At 41.1% G+C, this 17,045-nt stretch overlaps 1 protein-coding gene across 9 annotated transcripts in view; it reads right to left on the reverse strand.

The window, feature by feature from the left end:
• The window catches only part of FNDC3B (fibronectin type III domain containing 3B), a 343,320-nt gene that overhangs the window by 244,559 nt on the left and 81,716 nt on the right, over window positions 1–17,045 (reverse strand). For all 9 annotated transcript variants that reach the window (XM_073897214.1, XM_073897217.1, XM_073897186.1 and 6 more), the window contains one exon: window positions 740–815. In XM_073897214.1, coding sequence (XP_073753315.1) covers window positions 740–815 — 76 coding nt within the window. The remainder of the gene's footprint in view (window positions 1–739; window positions 816–17,045) is intronic.

Genomic DNA, 17,045 nt, shown 5'->3' on the forward strand with positions numbered 1-17,045 from the left:
TGAAACCAGCTGTCTCATGGAGAAGCCACTTAGCAAGGAACTGAGGGAAGCCTCCTGCCAATAGTACACAAAAACCTAAATCCCACCAACAACCCCTCAAGCAAGCCTGGAAACAGACTGACACTTAGACATGCCTCGCAAGGAGGGCAGCTCTAGCCCACACCTGGATTTGGGGATCTTGAGAGGCCCAGGGTCATGGGACATAGCTAAACTGTGCCTAAAATTCCTGATCCACAAACAACTGTGAGATAATACATGTTGTTGTTTTAAGTCCCTAAAGTTTGGGGTAATCTGTTAATCAGTAACAAATAGCAGATATTTGATATAGATTTTACCTCAAAAAACATCATCTGGTTAGCATCACAGTATTTATTTGAAACTTTTGAACTAATTTTAAAAAGTTCTTGTTCTCAATTGAAAATTTAAAGTCCTTCAAAATCTCAACATTTTCCAAATTCCATAATATATTAAAAGATAATGCAAGCAAGGCTTCCCAAGTTAAATTAACTCACTTAAAAGTCAACAGAATACTAGAGGTATTTAACTTTGTCCCTTTATTTATCACAGGCCTACATTAGCATCAAGACCCTATCTTATAGAAAGATTAAAAAGTCTTTAAAAATCCAAAATAAACTTTACTTCTGGAAAATACAGACACAAGGAAAAACTTTACTCTTCCTTCAAACAAGAAATAAAAGAGAAACTCCTTTGATTAGAAGGCTTACAAGAATTTCCTTACCTTGAATGCACTGAAGTGTTCCATCCTCTGCTCTTATTGTGAAAGTCTCACCTGGATTAACTTGAACAAGAATGACCTGCAAAATAACATATCAATTTCAACTTAATATCAAAGCATCTGGGGTTTCTCTTCAACAGTTTTATTACCTGAATTTATGTACTAGACAGGATGTATGTGGCACAGAATCCTGTATAAACACAAGAGGATGAGTCTTAGACCTGGTTCAGCTTTGAGCAGGGTAAGTACATGCATTTGAATTTAGCTAAGTGAATTCTCCTGTGTTGGTTATGATGCTAGGTACTAAAAAGCTCAATTTTTTTTTTTTACTTTCACAACAATTCCTTTTTTTCTTACACTAACTTGGAAACAAGAAATCGAAAAGAAAGTAGACCAGAACCTCTGCTTATAAAGGAAAATGGCACACAGAAACGTGGCTCAGGGCAAACACCATGGAGCATACTTTTCCCAAGTGTCCATTACTGACTTGGGTCATATGATTCTACTGTGTAACAAAAGAAGGCAACTGATAAGAAAAATGTTTGGAAAATAAAGTATTTGTATAAGTTCTGGAAATAATAATAAACACTATAAAATAAATGAATAATATTGCAAATAGGCCTCAAACACTCAAATTTTAAAATCTATTCTCTAAATGTCAGTGAACATTAATATTTATTTTAAAAATTTTATTTAACTAGGAGAGAGAGAGAGCACACGCAAGAGCACGCACCAAGTCGGGGAGGGGCAGAGGGAGAAACTCTTTAAGCAGACTCCCCGCTGATGCAAGGAACCCCACAGGGCGCTCAATCCCACGACCCATGAGATTATGACCCGAGCCGAAACCAAGAGTCGGACACTCAACCGACTGAGCCACCCAGGCACCCCTAATATTTAATATAAGTAGACAACTTCCAAGACTAGACCATGCACAGCAATGGCAAAGTATGTTCTTTTAAGAGCCTCAGTTTTAGATCTCATCTAGTTCCTGTAGGTAACAGAAAGAAACATCACTAATTTATATCTAAATACAAATCAAAGGATGTAATCCAAGTTTAAAAACTGTAGTTAAGGGGCGCCTGGGTGGTTCATTCGTTAAGCATCTGCCTTCAGCTCAGGTCATGATCCCGGGGTCCTGGGATCGAGCCCCAAATCGGGCTCCCTGCTCGGCGGGAAGCCTGCTTCTCCCTCTCCCACTCCCTCTGCTTGTGTTCTCTCTCTCGCTGTCTCTCTCTCTGTCAAATAAATAAATAAAATCTTTAAAATAAATAAATAAATAAAAACTGTAGTTAAAAAAATCACCATGTGCAAGGTTAATACTATTAAAATATGACTGTACATTTCTGGAAACTGGAAGGATGTTGAGTGTCACATGCACCTTAGCATTTTTGGAGCAAACCTTGTCCCTCCCTGCATCGAAACCATCAAGCATAACGTTCCCTCTATCTGTAATGGTTTCCCTGTCCTTCTTCATCTCTGCCTGCCACCCACCTTACTCCTTCCCCAATGAGTGACTAATGCCTATGCATTCTTGTCAGCTTAAGAAGTGGCATCTGCTTCTCAGGACAGGTTGGGTCTTCCACTGTATGCTGTAACACAGGCACCTGCGCCCACACACCTACTTCTCCTTCCTAGACTTTACAACTCCAATTAGTTAAGCAATTACTCTAGGGTCTGTCTTTGCGTCTTTGAGATTGACTCTGTAAGGACAAGATCTGGCATAAGGTTAAGTGCTCAAAACTATACCCGGCCTAGAATAAGTGCTTAATAACTATTTCTACTAAATGAATGAAAGTCGTAAAACAAAAGGAAAACCATTGCAAACAACAAAAAACATTGCAAACAAAAATTTTAACTTAGAAATTAAGCTTTCATAATATTCCATTTAAAAGGTCAACTTTTTTTTTAAAAGTCAACTTTATTTACTGTATGTACTGTAATTTCTGTTCTGTAAAAATGTTTGAGATCAAAGCCGTTTCATTTTTAAAACCTAAACCTTTAATATCCATGTATTTTGCTTCTTCTACTAATTCACCACAGGAGACACTGCTGGGATATTAAAATTATTCAAATAAGGAAATGCATTAACTGGAGAAAACAAGATCATTCAGGAAAAAGCCGTCCAAGCTTCATCCCTGGTGCTTCTCATTATCTTGAATTATAACGGTGGTTTCAAGGCAATTTATTTTTCCTGTACAGTAACTGTGTCAATAATCTTTCAGTCTTAAGTATTCAAATTCTCACCAATGTAAACACACTGTGCCATTTTAAGAACTCAAAAGGAAATCCCTTCAGATCTCTACAGAGTGATTAAAACATTTCAATTGCTTTCTTGAAACTGAGCTTTTAAAGTCATTCCTAACATGAAAATAGTTTTAACTTTATTTTTACATAAACATAGAACTATAATAAAAAAAAAAACACTCCAATAAAGAAAATTATCCATGTCTTTTAAAAAGTCTTTAGACCAATTCCAACATTACTGTAATAGAGCAGAAATCATTTGCTTGTGTTGAAACCTGTGGGGATAAGACCTATAATATAGGCCTGGAGAATTAATTAGTTAGAAAAAAAAAATCAAAGGACATCAAGCCTATGCCCCAGATATTCTCTGACAATCCCAAATTCATGTACTCTCTCTCCTCCACCGCTCTCATAATTGTCACACAACGTGTCCTGAACGCAGGTCCTGAAAGTACAATTCACCAGTATTATGGAAAGTTCCAGGCAAGAAAAGGGATTTCTGAATTGGGGTACGCTCCAGATTCTGTCACATTACCTGCTCCTCACACTGCATGAAAAGTGTCTATAATGACTCCTTAACGGTCACAGACACCAGGCCACAATTCCAAGCCTCCAAAAGCCATTTATGCCATCCCCCTCTCTGCTTACGGAGGCCAATTCCTGAACCCCACCCTGCTTCTTCAGTGGGGAAAGATGATAGGTAAAGAGCTTTTTAAGCATCCTACTAAAATACCTCTCTTCAAATGTTTCGTTCCTGTAATTTTCCCTGCTGCTGGGTTGCTATGGCAACCAGATTATAATCCACCAAGTCACCTCAGAAACCAGGCAAATCTGCGTCCCAATATCAATTTTTCTTAGTAAGAGCAGAAGTCATTATTTGAGCAACCCGTATTCATCTTGGCACCGAGTTATTTTAAAAGAAAGCATTTTACTATACTGAGGTGCCACTGACCACCTTGCTGTTTTCACTGTCAATAAAGGAGAGATAACCAAGTTTTGGGACACACACCAGCCCAGTGATCTTGTCCCTGACAACAGACATGAATGAGAAGTCAGAAGCGTGCCTTGCATCACCCAGCCTCGAGGCGCATGAGTCACACCCTGGCGGGCTCCCTGGCGCCTAACCTTTCCTATCACAGCAGCCTGCCCCTCAGTCTCTCCCCCCTCTTCCTCCCTCCCTCCTTTCTCTCTCTAGCCACAAGGCAGACATAACTGTTACAAGTTCTCATAAATGCAGAACGTAAAACATCCTATCACTGTCCAAACCTCATCATTTTTTGGTCCACTCGCTAAGCATTTCCTGCTTTTCCAAAGTCAGCATTAAAACAATTCATGCTGCATTCTGTGTCTCGTCAGAGTAAGAAAGATTTTAACCACTGATAAAGATTCTTCTCCAGAGATGCTAAAATAGAACCGTGTTAATCAAATCATAAGAGCATACTTCAGGCTATGCTTGCTTCATCAGATCAGTTTCAAATCTGTTACGGCTAAAGGAACCAAGCAGCCCAAAATAACCAGAGGCAAGTTTGTCAAAAATTAATGAAAAATAAGTGACCATTCTTCCAAAATCTTAAACAATAAAACAAGAGGTAGAATTGATGTAATTAAGCAAAAGGCTAAAACAGCATCGTGAGAAAGCTTTGCCCAACGAGACTATTGAAACAGGTGTCAACAGATCTTACCTTAAAGGTATAAATCTAACCCGGTTTCATACCCAGTAGAGGAGGAAAAGGAAAGCTACTATTGCAATTTAAAATTGTGGGTGGCTGATTAACCAGATCAGTGGTATCTAAGACCATTCCTGGAGGCAAATTCCTAATTTACGCCTAAAAAAAAAAAAAAACATCCCCAGCCCCCTGACCAAACAGCCACTGCCACATATGTGCCCACCACTAAAGCTTCTGCTGGGAGAAGAGTACTTACTGACTAAAGATGGAACGTAACATTTGCAGTTTTCTTAAAAGTTAAATCCAATAGCCAGACACTCAAGATATAAACCATGCCAGGAGAGGGGACCCTGTTCCATTTGGGGAGCTTCTTCCACTTGCCACACTCGGTGAGGCTTGTCTTACTCTTAACTGTGTTATGTATAAAAGAACACTTCTCACTTGCAGCCAGCATTTATGATTATCCAACAGATATCTTTAGGGGAAAAAAATGATATAACCTAAAAGTTGCTGAAGAGTTCCACATAAGGAAGGATTCTATCCAAGAATAGATAATAACTTTAAAGATTTTATTTATTTGAGAGCGAGAGAGCGACACTGGGGTAGGGGGAGGGGAACAGAGGGAGACAAAGAGGGAGAAGCAGGCTCCCCGCTGAGGAGGGAGCCTGACTGGGGGCTTAATCCCAGGACCCCGGGATCATGACCTGAGCCGAAGGCAGATGCTTAACGACTGAGCCACCCAGGTGCCCCAAAAATATCTAATAACTTTAAAAAAGCGACTTCTGATTACATGAGAGGAATAATAGCACTTTTTTTCTGGAGACACACACACACACACACACTCACTCACTCACTCACTCACTCCAGATTCCCAAACTCCAGAGAAATCCTGGCAAGCTCCAGTCAGGCCCTCGAAGGCCCAAACCATCCATCAATACACACCTTTGAGACCCTGGTGCCTGGGCTAGAGACCGGAGCTGGTCTCCAGAAAACTGAAAAGTGGGCATCATATGTTTTCTGAGTCCCCTCCCTTTGCTCCAAATCAGGAAAAGGGAGAAGATGAGCTGTATATAACCAATAATTATCTTTGTGGTAATAATATACACAAAGAAAATGTCCCAAGATTAAAATGTGGCAGGGAAAATAGAAAGGTACTAGAAGATGACGGGAAGTATTAATTGTCTCATCTGCTCACCTGTCCTACCTGAAGCCTGACTCCAAAGCTGGCAGGAAAAACACACACAAGACCAGGAAGCCTCTAGAAGTACTTACACATCGGGTCAAGGCACAGGGACACACATGGTATTGAAGCTGTTGCTCTCTTCAACACTGGTAGGACAAAATAGTCTTGTTTTGTTTCTTCCTGGGCTTTAGGACTTTTTCAGTTTATTTTTTTTCTCTTTTAAAGACTTTAACACCCAACGTGAGGCTCAAACTCACAACCCTGAGATCAAGAGTTGCACCCTCCACCAACTGAGCCAGCCAGGCCCCCCACAAGACCTGTTCAGTTTGAAGCAAGGAGCAAGAATACTCCAATGCTTCCAAAATTTTTAGTATTCTGATGTCTTCAGAGAATGGAAGGTTCAAAAGTTGTCGCCCTCAACAGACCAATACATATCTCTTAAACTCAGAATGATGCAGGCTACTTTATCAACTCCTTTTAACAGCTTTTTTTCTACAATGATTATATACACAGCTATTATTAAATACCCCCATGGTCTGCCAGGTAGGTATTATTAACCAGATTATATAGATGGGGAACCGAGGCTTAAAGAGGGTAAGTGACTTGTCTGAAGTCACAAAACTACAAAATGACTGAGTGAGCACTGGAATCCAGCCCCATCTGACCAAAACGCAGGCTCTTTTCTTCTATTACACAGATTCCCCCCTCTGATAGGCATGGGCTTCACAAAGTCAATTCTTTATGAAGATAACTTTAATAAACAGCTATAAAGAGAGAACTCACTTCACTGGGTCAAGGGCATGTCTCCAAGACATGCTGTGAGGACAAGATCTGTTCTAGGAAATCCAGCCCACTCCCTGAGCCAGAGTCCATAGCTCCCAATATGACAGTCGGGTAGTAAGGGAACCCTTAACTAACAACCAACAGTGGCTTTTATACCGAGCAATGTTTATTCTCATAAAGTCCTTGTCGAGTCCTTGAATTCCCCTCGAATCCTAAGACCACCAAGGAGCTAATCATGGACTGTCACAAATACTAGATGCCACTTTGCGTGGCCCAGAAGTAAGCATAAGAAAAATAAAAGAGGACTCCTGGGACAATGGCCTCTATAGAGTCTATGCTTCCCACAGTCACACATGATTAACAAAAAAGACAGGAATGGATTAAAAGGTAACCAAGGGAAGAGAAATCAGACAAGCCAAGGAGGACATTTTTATGCCCTGAAATCACGCCAGTGCCTGAAAATCTATACATTCTGAAGAGTTCAAAAAGCCCATTTCATGAAACAAGCGTCCTCAGAATTACTATGATATCTCTATTAATTCAGCAAATATCAATGACTGACCAGAATGGGTCAGGCATTCCTCTAGGCACTGGGAATAGAGCCTTAGATAATACAAAGTTCCGCCCAACTCAGGCTGACAAACAGAACTTAGTACGGGATGAAGAAGCGTAGTGCGGGGGTAGAGTTTAAACAAAAAGAAAACATTTATAGAGAGTGGTTAAGGGCTATAAAGAGAAAACAATGGCAGCTTGTAAGAAGTCATACATTTCTACTCTAATTGTATACTGCCTTGAATAAAGAGATTCTATTACAAAAAGAGCTGCTGTTTGCTAAGAATAAAAATATAGCCTTAAGTGGAAAAAATGCAAAATGTAATATAGATGGCCAAAACTAGGTTAAAAGCCTCTTTTAAGAGAGCCACAAATGCCAGTCTAAGGTTCCAACTACAGGACTTTCAAGATAAAAACCAAGAACATAAAAGACCAAAATTCTATGTAAGCTTAAGTATAGTTTTTCCCTGGCTAAAAGTAACAGCTACCAAATACCCTTGTGCATTTGAAGCACCGTGACGTTTACTTAAATAATTTTATTAAATACATTTTTCACACAGCTCTCAGTGCCAAAACTGTAACTCTTCTCCCTTTCGTTGAAAATTATGCTCACTGAGAACAAAATTTGGTTCTTGTCAATACCACTTCAGGGTTAATCCTTGTCAAAAATGTCCATCAGGTGAGATACCACCCCCTTCTACCCCTCAATTCCATCAACGCACCCCATGTCCATAGGCTGGGCTCTGGCCACACTGATGGGGAATGAGCAGTTCAGGCTGCTTTTCACCTAGCCAGCCCTACCCTGAATGTGCTTTTTGCATATTGAATCTAAAATGTCTCCTACCATTCAGATCCGGCTACCTCATGTCTAGTTTTGATTGGCTGAGAAAGAGTAACATGACCCGCGTTGATGTGGTACTTCATGTCACGCACCTCTGGTAAGCTATGCATTGAACCTAAACAAACAACTCTACTACCAGATTCTCAAGGCCAGGTCAGTGAAGAAGCATTTACCTGCCTATATTCCCAATATCCTAGTATTTTTTAAACCTATTTCAATGTTGGCCATGTCGTTCATTTAACACTGTTCTCCCTAAGACATAATCAAGAAATAATGTATCCATGAAGAATGTTCTCATGCTTATAACTGACAGGAAATCAGTTCCCACTATTTTGTCATTCAATATTGCACAGCTGACGTTCCTATATCACTATGCTTTTTCAACTGTTGAAAATTAACACTCCTATTGCCTGATAGCTTATACCCACCAACATCAAATCAGAAGTGAATACAAATAGGTCATATGCTAGGGTTTGGGAAGGATTTTACAGAACAGTGAGGACTCCCCCTCCCCACCATTATACAGTATATTTTCACTTATTCAGCCCTTGACTTTCCATGCATGAAATTTATTTAAATCAATGCCTAATGCAATTACTGAAGCCTTGACTATTCAAAAGCATTTGCTGAGTAGTTACTGTGTACCCAGCACTTTATAAAGCACTAGTGAAATTAAGATGAGAAAGAGGACATCCTACTTATTTTTGGGTTGGTACAAGGGTAGAAAATACAATGAACTGTAATAAAATATGACTATTTGCTACTAAAAGCTACGGAAACTGAAGAAAGCGGTGAGAAATCAGGGAAAGTTACCATTGGGAATGACATTTACGGCAGGAGCAAGAGACTGCAAGCGGATAAGCCAAAGAACGATCGCATGAGTAAATGCACAGAGGCCTGGACTGTAGGATGAGTTTAGAATTCCTATGTGGTGGCACCTGGGTGGCTCAGTCGGTTAAGTGTCTGCCTTCAGCTCAGGTCATGATCCCGGGGTCCTGGGATCGAATCCCACATCGGGCTCCCAGCTCAGCGGGGAGCCTGCTTCTCCCTCTCTCTCACCCCATCTCGTGCTCATGCGTGCTCTCTCTCACTCTCTCTCTCTCACACACACACAAAAATAAATAAAAGCTTAAAAAAACAAAAAGAATCTGACCTGACCCTAATGCCATATGCCTGGTCCAGAGGGGCCAAGGTGAGACTGCAGAGCAGGGCCACCTAGGAAAAGCCTCTGTTGGCCCCACTTAGAAGTCTGGACTTTATCCTGTGAGCGGTAGTATTTCCCAGGGGAGAAAGCAACATTACTAGAGGACTCTGACAGCAGTGAGTAACTCAAACTGAGGTGGGAGACACTGGGCACACAGACAGCAGTAGAGAGGTTAATGAAAACGCCAGCTGTGACATAATTCAAAGATTATGCTGTTCAGAGTTTGAGTTTTTAAAAATGACAGTATGGTAAGCCAGGTCACAGGGTCTGCAGCAGACAAGCTCTGCCCAGCTCCTTACCAACACCGAAGGTTCTGAGATCCTGCAGGTGTGGTAATGTCTGTGGTTCCGCGAGCCAGAACTACATCAAGTCACTCTAGTTGTGCCGTCTGTGATTCTGCCGCTTCCATTTCTACCCTGCTACCATCAAGAGGCGTCCAGAGTCTGCCCGTCTTCTGCCTCCTCCTCCTCCTGAACTTTTTCTGGCCTTTATTTCTTCTCTTTGGGTTCTTGGCCTTTACTCTAAAAAGCTAAGCCCAAGAGCCAACCTAGCATTCCGTTCCTTGTTTCCAGTCAACTCCCCAAGCGGTCACAGTGGATTAGGTTGCCCACCTCGCACGTTTTTGATCAGTTTGTGCACCACAAGCAAAGAAGGCCTAGTGGGACTGGTACGATATTTGGAGTCAAAGGAGAACCAGTACTCATTTGCAAGGGTACAAAGTTAATCATATCCCCCAAACATCTACGTTCTGATTCCTAAATAACTCCATTTCAAACTAGCGAATTCATTTTTTAAATCCTGAAGTTAAAGTTTGCCTTTTATTATACTGTACATACACAAAAAGGTTTGAAGAATAAGGACTCAGATTTTTAGACAAAACCATACCACCTACAATGCCATCTTTTTTTTTTTAAGATTTTTTTATTTATTCATTTGAGAGAGAGAGAATGAGAGAGAGAGAGAGCACGAGAGGAAAGAGGGTCAGAGGGAGAAGCAGACTCCCCGCTGAGCAGGGAGCCCGATGTGGGACTCGATCCCGGGACTCCAGGATCATGACCTGGGCCGAAGGCAGTCGCCCAACCAACTGAGCCACCCAGGCGCCCTACAATGCCATCTTTAAATTTAAAAAAAAAAAAAAAAAAACAATCTTAAGCATTTTAAAGATTTTTAAAAAATGAATACTTAATAGCACATATTCCTTCTACATGTTTAAGTATCTTTTCCTGCCATGCTGTATGTTGAGATAAAATGAAATGAAGCTCAGGCCAGAGCTGTCTTCTAAATAACATGCGAGACTGTAAATATTGAGTAGTTAAGTCACTCTCTGCTAATCCTATTTTAATTTCAATTCATTTTTGACTTTTAGAGTTTAAAAAAAATCAACCAAGATAACCAAGCTGTACAGTGAGAAGAGCAAATGGGACAGGTGGCAGGTGAGTCTGGCTCTGCTCCACAGGGCACTTAACTTTCTCATCCCCATAGCTGCCCATCTAAAAAAAAAAAAAAAAAAAAAAAGTGGTAGTACCTCATATGTGCACTTAAGGAAAAGAGCAATCCTAATGCAGCCCTGGTACAAGACCTTACACATAATACGTGCTCAATAAATATTAATTCTTTTTCTTCAAATTTCTACCAGTGACCAATCTCTAAGAAAAAAAATGGGGCCTCTAAAGACAGAGTATTAAAAAAAAAAAAGTAGTTGTTTTTACCAAATCTGTGTTTTATCTTCTTGAAACAACAACAAAACCACAAAGCCAATTCTCCCCTCTGATCAAATTTTCTGTTTGAGAAACATTATGGCTTTCCTTAAAGGTTCATCTCCCACCCCATTTGCATTCCAGTGTCTGTTCAGCTTCCGCGGATTCAGGCAACAATAGCGACTTTGGAATCCATTCACAGAAGTTCTGAAATCTAAGCCCTTTACATCTACACAAAATGGTTTGAATTACTTGGAAACACGTCTAATTAAGATTATCATAATGAAAGTCACCAATAAAACGTAATAAAGTAACACCACAATATGTGGAAATTTCCTACTAACTGCTCAGAACTCCAGAAGACCCTTTTCTGGCCCACAAGCTGCCTTCTCAAAGCACACAGGAAGAATTAAACTTGGCCAGATTTCTCTAAGGAGCATCAGACATTTGCCTTTTTAAACACTTAAGCAAGGAGCTTGAGAGGTTATCCACCATACATTCCAGGAAAACAGAATTATACAGCTGGATACTTAAGACCATTAAAAAGTTTAAAAGAAACTGTCCAGATCTGAGGTTTCAAGACAAACAGACTGAAAACACTCTTCAAAAAGGCAATGCTTTAAGATTTTCCTTTCTAGATCTTAGTACCAGAGCTTCGCAAGCAACTGCTGGAAAGCTCGCGCGCATTTGGACTCTCGGGTCTTGGAATGATGATATCCCTGGGTGCACACACATACCGATTTGTACAAATGAATGGATTACTCCAATGCTTCCCTCACTCTGCACCAAGTCCAAATTCAGGACTGACACACTAGTCTCTGCAGACAACGAAGGAAAAATGTGACAAAGATTTTCCGGCCAGCGCCGCCCCTCTCCTCACCCACCCTCAGCACACACAAGTACACAGAGGATTCTGTGCGCAGCTCTGATTCGGGGCCCGTTTATGCGCCATGACATCAGTGCGGGATAAGGAGCCAAGTTTAAACTCCATCTGGGACAAATAATGTCCAGGCACACTGTGACTTCTTTTGTTTATATACACTGACTAAGTATGTCTTGGTGGTAAATGAACTGACTCTTAAGATTTATTTCCCAAGGCCTCCACAACAATATTCTGCGCCCCTGAAGCAACTCCCGGCCTCCAGTTCTCTTTCCAAGGCTATGCGTAAGTGATTTTTAACAGAACACATGATTTTGAAACATGCAACTAACATCTTGAGGAGAGACAAAGTCCAAGCGGCCCTTCATCAATCTCAAACAAAGAAAACGAGGAACTGGCTAGTGAATGGGTGTGGTATCGTGGCTTATGGTACAAATACTGCAGGGCACTTAATTCTGTATTCCCCCTCAGAACAAGCAGCAGCAGAGGTGAGAGATTTAAGAACCGCTCACGTAGCCACGTGGCCATTTTCTTTTCTCTTTAAAGGACAAACTGAGGGTAGTTTTTTTCTTGTAATTTTGGCATTACTTAAGAGACAAATTATAAATTCAGGATGAAAAACAAGCTAATAGGTTCAAGTCTTACAATAAGTTTTTAGATTTCTTCAGACACAAAAACTGTGCCTCTGGGGTGATGTAATTTTTGAATGAAAATGAAAGGCGGGGTTTGGCAGGAAAAGAAGGCAGACCAAAAGGTCATCTCCTAGCTCCCCGGGTGAGGGGGCGGGGGCAAGGAACTCCTGCTCACCAGGTCTCGAACCAAAGCTGCTGACCCCAGAGGGAACCACTCCCCCGATGCTAATCTCAGGGAAAGAACTATTCCCCTAAGGAAAGAAAGGGAGGAGTTCCAGTGACCTGGGCCTCAGATAACTTCACTCCCAACTCCTCCTCCAAACTCAACCCATGCCTCCAGGCCTCAGACACCACCACCACCACCACCACCACCACCACCTGGTTGGCAATTTTCAGAAGCTCCAGATCCAGAATCACTGCCACCTTCCAGAGCTAATGTGAAGATCATAGAACAGGAAGAGTCTTCGCCATGAACTTTTATAATTTACCATCAGGCAAAACTGGTCCCCAAATCCCCCAAATCTCTCCCGACTGTTTACATGAACGAGACAATGAGATATGCCCAACCCAAGCAACTCTACCCTTCCGGGAAGGGAGGTTCTAAATGGACTCAAATCCCAGTCCTGCAATTTGCAAGCTGGAAGTACTTAACCTTTCTTGCCTCCGGTTCTGTGTGTAAAAACGATCACAACCTTATGCGCTGTATGATTACTGGATGAAATGATGTATATAAGTGCTTAGCACCATTCCGAGCACATCGTAAGCCCTCAGTTATTATGCACTCCCTCCACCACAGAGGGAACAAAGAAATCAAAATATCATATAAAAGCCATTCTTTCCAACAACTCAACTTACTGCCCACAAATAACCACTCAACTAAAAGTGGAGACGAAAAGCCCGCTGGTGATCAGCAAGCTTACAGAGTAACATTTAGGTCTGAGGTAAATGCCAAAAACTCAGACACTTAGAATTCTTTCAATGCCAAACATCTGACCTCTAATGAATCTTATACATTGTTAAGGCCCTGAAATCTCTGGAAGAGGCAACCTTACGGAATCTTCTATCCTTGGTGTTGTAACAGAAAATGAGCCACTGCCTCCTTCCCAAGAAACATCACACACCTGGTGTGGTGTCCATCTTCAAGTCTCCTTACGGGAGGCTCTTTGCAGTTCCAAGGCCCCTTGAAGAAACATGATGTGCAGGGGCAGTCGATAAAAAAATGGGAAAACTCTTCAGTGCCTGACCCTGAGAAAACCACTTTAAAAACGAGAAAAATGGAAACTCTTGAGACCTAAACTCAATGTGAACAACCATCTATTAAAGGATAATGTCCTCCATCACCCAACTCTACCCTCCATGGAGACTCCCTGGGTCTTTAAGACAGGTACTATTCACAGACAAGGCATATATAAGCCTAAGGTCTGATTTCCCATCACAACCCCTAAAAGAAAAATATGGATGCCATTCCTTCGCTTTTATTTTTGGTCTAAAGTCTAAATGACTAAAGTCACCAAATAAATTATAAATAAACAGACATTTTTTAAGGATGCTTTTTATATGGACTTTTGCAAGGTAATGAGAAGATGGGTCTCAAAGAGACCCATTCTGACAATATAAAACAAAAATTAAAATAGCGAAATCAGAAAAGACATACGAGCTGCACAACTCTGGCCAATTCAGCTACCAAACCACATCACTAACCGAAGCACACGCTTCAGTGTGTCAAGGTTTCTTTCTCCCATGAACTGGGACAATCCAATACAAAGACCAAAGAAACTTCTATCTGAAGTAGTAATACAGTGCTCACTTCAGCAGCACATATACTAAAAACTGAAGTAGTAATACGTTTCAGTCAGTGCTACATTTTTCTAACTACTTAGAAAACACAAGAACATTTTAACAACGCCTCTTAAAAACTGTCATGTAACATAACCAGGTAACAAGCACAAGTCCATTTCTCTCCAAATCTAAGGTTTGGCTCACATGATTTAATTTCCATTTCTTGAAAATAATAGGAATGGAACCCTGATAACAGCTTTACTGATTGTATTTCTAGACTACCTGCCCCCAAAGCTAGACCAGTCTGCTCTAGCTCCGTGCTGTCTCAGTTTAACAGCCCAGTTATTTGCAAAGCAGAAACCCTTAAGGAAGTAATTTCCTAAATGCAGGCTGTCCATTTTATCCAAATGCACACCTACTCAACTGCAAGGAGTAAGGAATGGGCAATAAAGAGTGGATCTAGGAGAGGCAGGGTCAAATTATTCTAATTAATGATCACGCTAAACACACCAGCTGCCCATAAAACACAGTCCCTCTCAGCAATGATCTGATCTGATGGTCTCCGATTAAGGAAAAAGGCCCAGGGCTGAGAAGCAACACCGATGTCGGAATGAACACTAAAGGGGCACGAGAATTCTGGTTTTTTCTGGAGGCCCACTACAGCTCAGCTTCAATTTATTCTAAAGGTAGAGCTGGCTGGAAAATTACTAAGAGGCACCTAGTTCTGGCTAATCCCAATTTAAACAGGGAAATAAATGTAGTCTGAAGAAACCCAGAATTATCTCCATACAATACTGTGTGGCTTCAGCAGCTGGCTCCTTGGCAGGCTGTTTATTTCTCGCACAGGTCTTTGGAACTTAAAGATTCATGTTACTAATTTTATGCCGCTTGCTCACTATTGTCTTGTTTGGAGTGTAACATATATCATTTCTATATGATCCTATTTTTTAAAATCAATCATTTGAACAAAGAAAAAAAGAGTGAGAGAAGTCGGCCAACATGAAAATGGTTATTCAAACATATGTCTTAACACATGTAGATGGAGAACTATCCCATCTTTTTTTCCTGTGTGTCTATGTATTATTTTTACTGCACTATGAGACATAGCCATGGCTGTCACATCACATTTAACATGACAAATACACATTATCAAAAGAAAATAGACAGTAGAGGCTGGAAAGCCATCATATTTAATCTTATCCAAAGAGAAAGTTAATACAGAAGTGGTATTAAATGCCTCATCAAGGTAATACCAGGAAAAGTCTGCTTTTAAAAAATTCTATTTCAATAAGCATTTAAGGAAGTCTCAATTCTTGGAGCCTCTAAAACAAGATTATAAACACAGATCCTTGCATCTCCGCCCTTGGAATGCTGATAGCTTGCATCTGTGTTTAATGTCCCTAACTAGTCTGTAAACAGTAAAATCAAGGCACCTTCTTGTTCTTTCTGGCCCCCTCCATGCTTTAGTTGAGTGCTCAGTGTGGCACTGACCGGGGGCTCAAATTCTGTTCACTGAAAAACAAAGAACCAAAAAAAAAAAAAAAGATAAAAAAGACCCACCAATACGTGGGTCCTACCTTGGAAGACGTAAATTGAAACCCTCCCAGTAAGCCAGATGAACCAGAGCCCACACCAGTTCATTTCACAAGTCATGAGGAAAAAAACTAGGTGGCTTAAAATTAAAATCACTTCCTAAGTATGATACACAAACGAGCGTGCCTGAAAAATCAAACTTTTTTTTTCCCCCCAACATTTTTTGCCCTGTTGGAAACACAAGATGCGTGAGCACAAAATGCAGGTTCAAAGGTAAAAATGGTAATTTCCAGGTTCCAACCCCGGGCAGCCATAGAAGGCAGGCAAGTGCAGAAACAGAGTGAAGGGGACAGAGTGAGCACTGAAGAGGACAGTCCCCAGCCGGGGCGGGCTGCTGCCTCTTTTTTGCCAACCCACTGCTGCCAAGTGGGAAGACCAGCAATGTTATCAGATCTTCTGGGTTTCTCAGATAAACGGAAAGATCCAGAATTTTAGGTAAATCTTCCAATTTTTAAGGACTGGCACCTAATTATTTTAATAATGATATCAATTATAAAGCGGCAGGGAAGAGGAGAAGCCCTGTCTGACAAATGTAACAAATGGTCAGTTTTCGAGCCCCGGTTCAGATGAATTAAATTTGTTCATTCCATTCATCCTTCACCCATTCTGAATGAAGGACTGACCAGACGCTACCTCAGATGCCAGGCATCGTGTGAAAAACAGACACAGTCCCTGCTCTTGAGTTCACAGTGCAACCACACAGTCAAACATTGCAGTAAGTTGAAAACAATCATGTTAAAACCACTGCAGAGTTTAAAATTGCCGTTATTTTGCAGCGCAACTCTGCCACGCCAGTGTTTTTCCTTAATCCTCTCCTTTTTGAAGGCAGCTCAATTTCTACCATTTGAAGGATACGGACTACAGTTTGTCTCTTATTATTACTGCCTTTGGCTAATTAAATTCTGAAGTGTCTCTCAACCCAGACAGCTCAGAGCTGTCATAATTACATGTCATATGGTGTAATTATTGTGGGTGTGACATATAACAACACCCTCTGATAACATGGCATCAACATTTTCCTTTATGAGACAGAGATTATGCAGAGGCTATGACTTTTCAGAAGCCTTTGTAGTGAGTGGAATTGGCAGACCTAAGGCAGAGAGGATTGTAAAAATCAGACCACAGACCTGGATAAACTCACACCTTTTTATTTACAGTGAAAAGCGGGCCCTCAGAAGCAGGGGTGGCTGCCTGTGTTGCTGGAAAGTAGCTGGGGGGGGGGGGCCGGGGGGGGGGGGGTGCTTGCTATGTCAG

The sequence above is a fragment of the Callorhinus ursinus genome, unplaced genomic scaffold, assembly GCF_003265705.2.
Source record: "Callorhinus ursinus isolate GAN/ISIS: 27379988/994484 unplaced genomic scaffold, GSC_fseal_2.0 scaffold1, whole genome shotgun sequence".
NCBI lineage: Eukaryota > Metazoa > Chordata > Mammalia > Carnivora > Otariidae > Callorhinus > Callorhinus ursinus.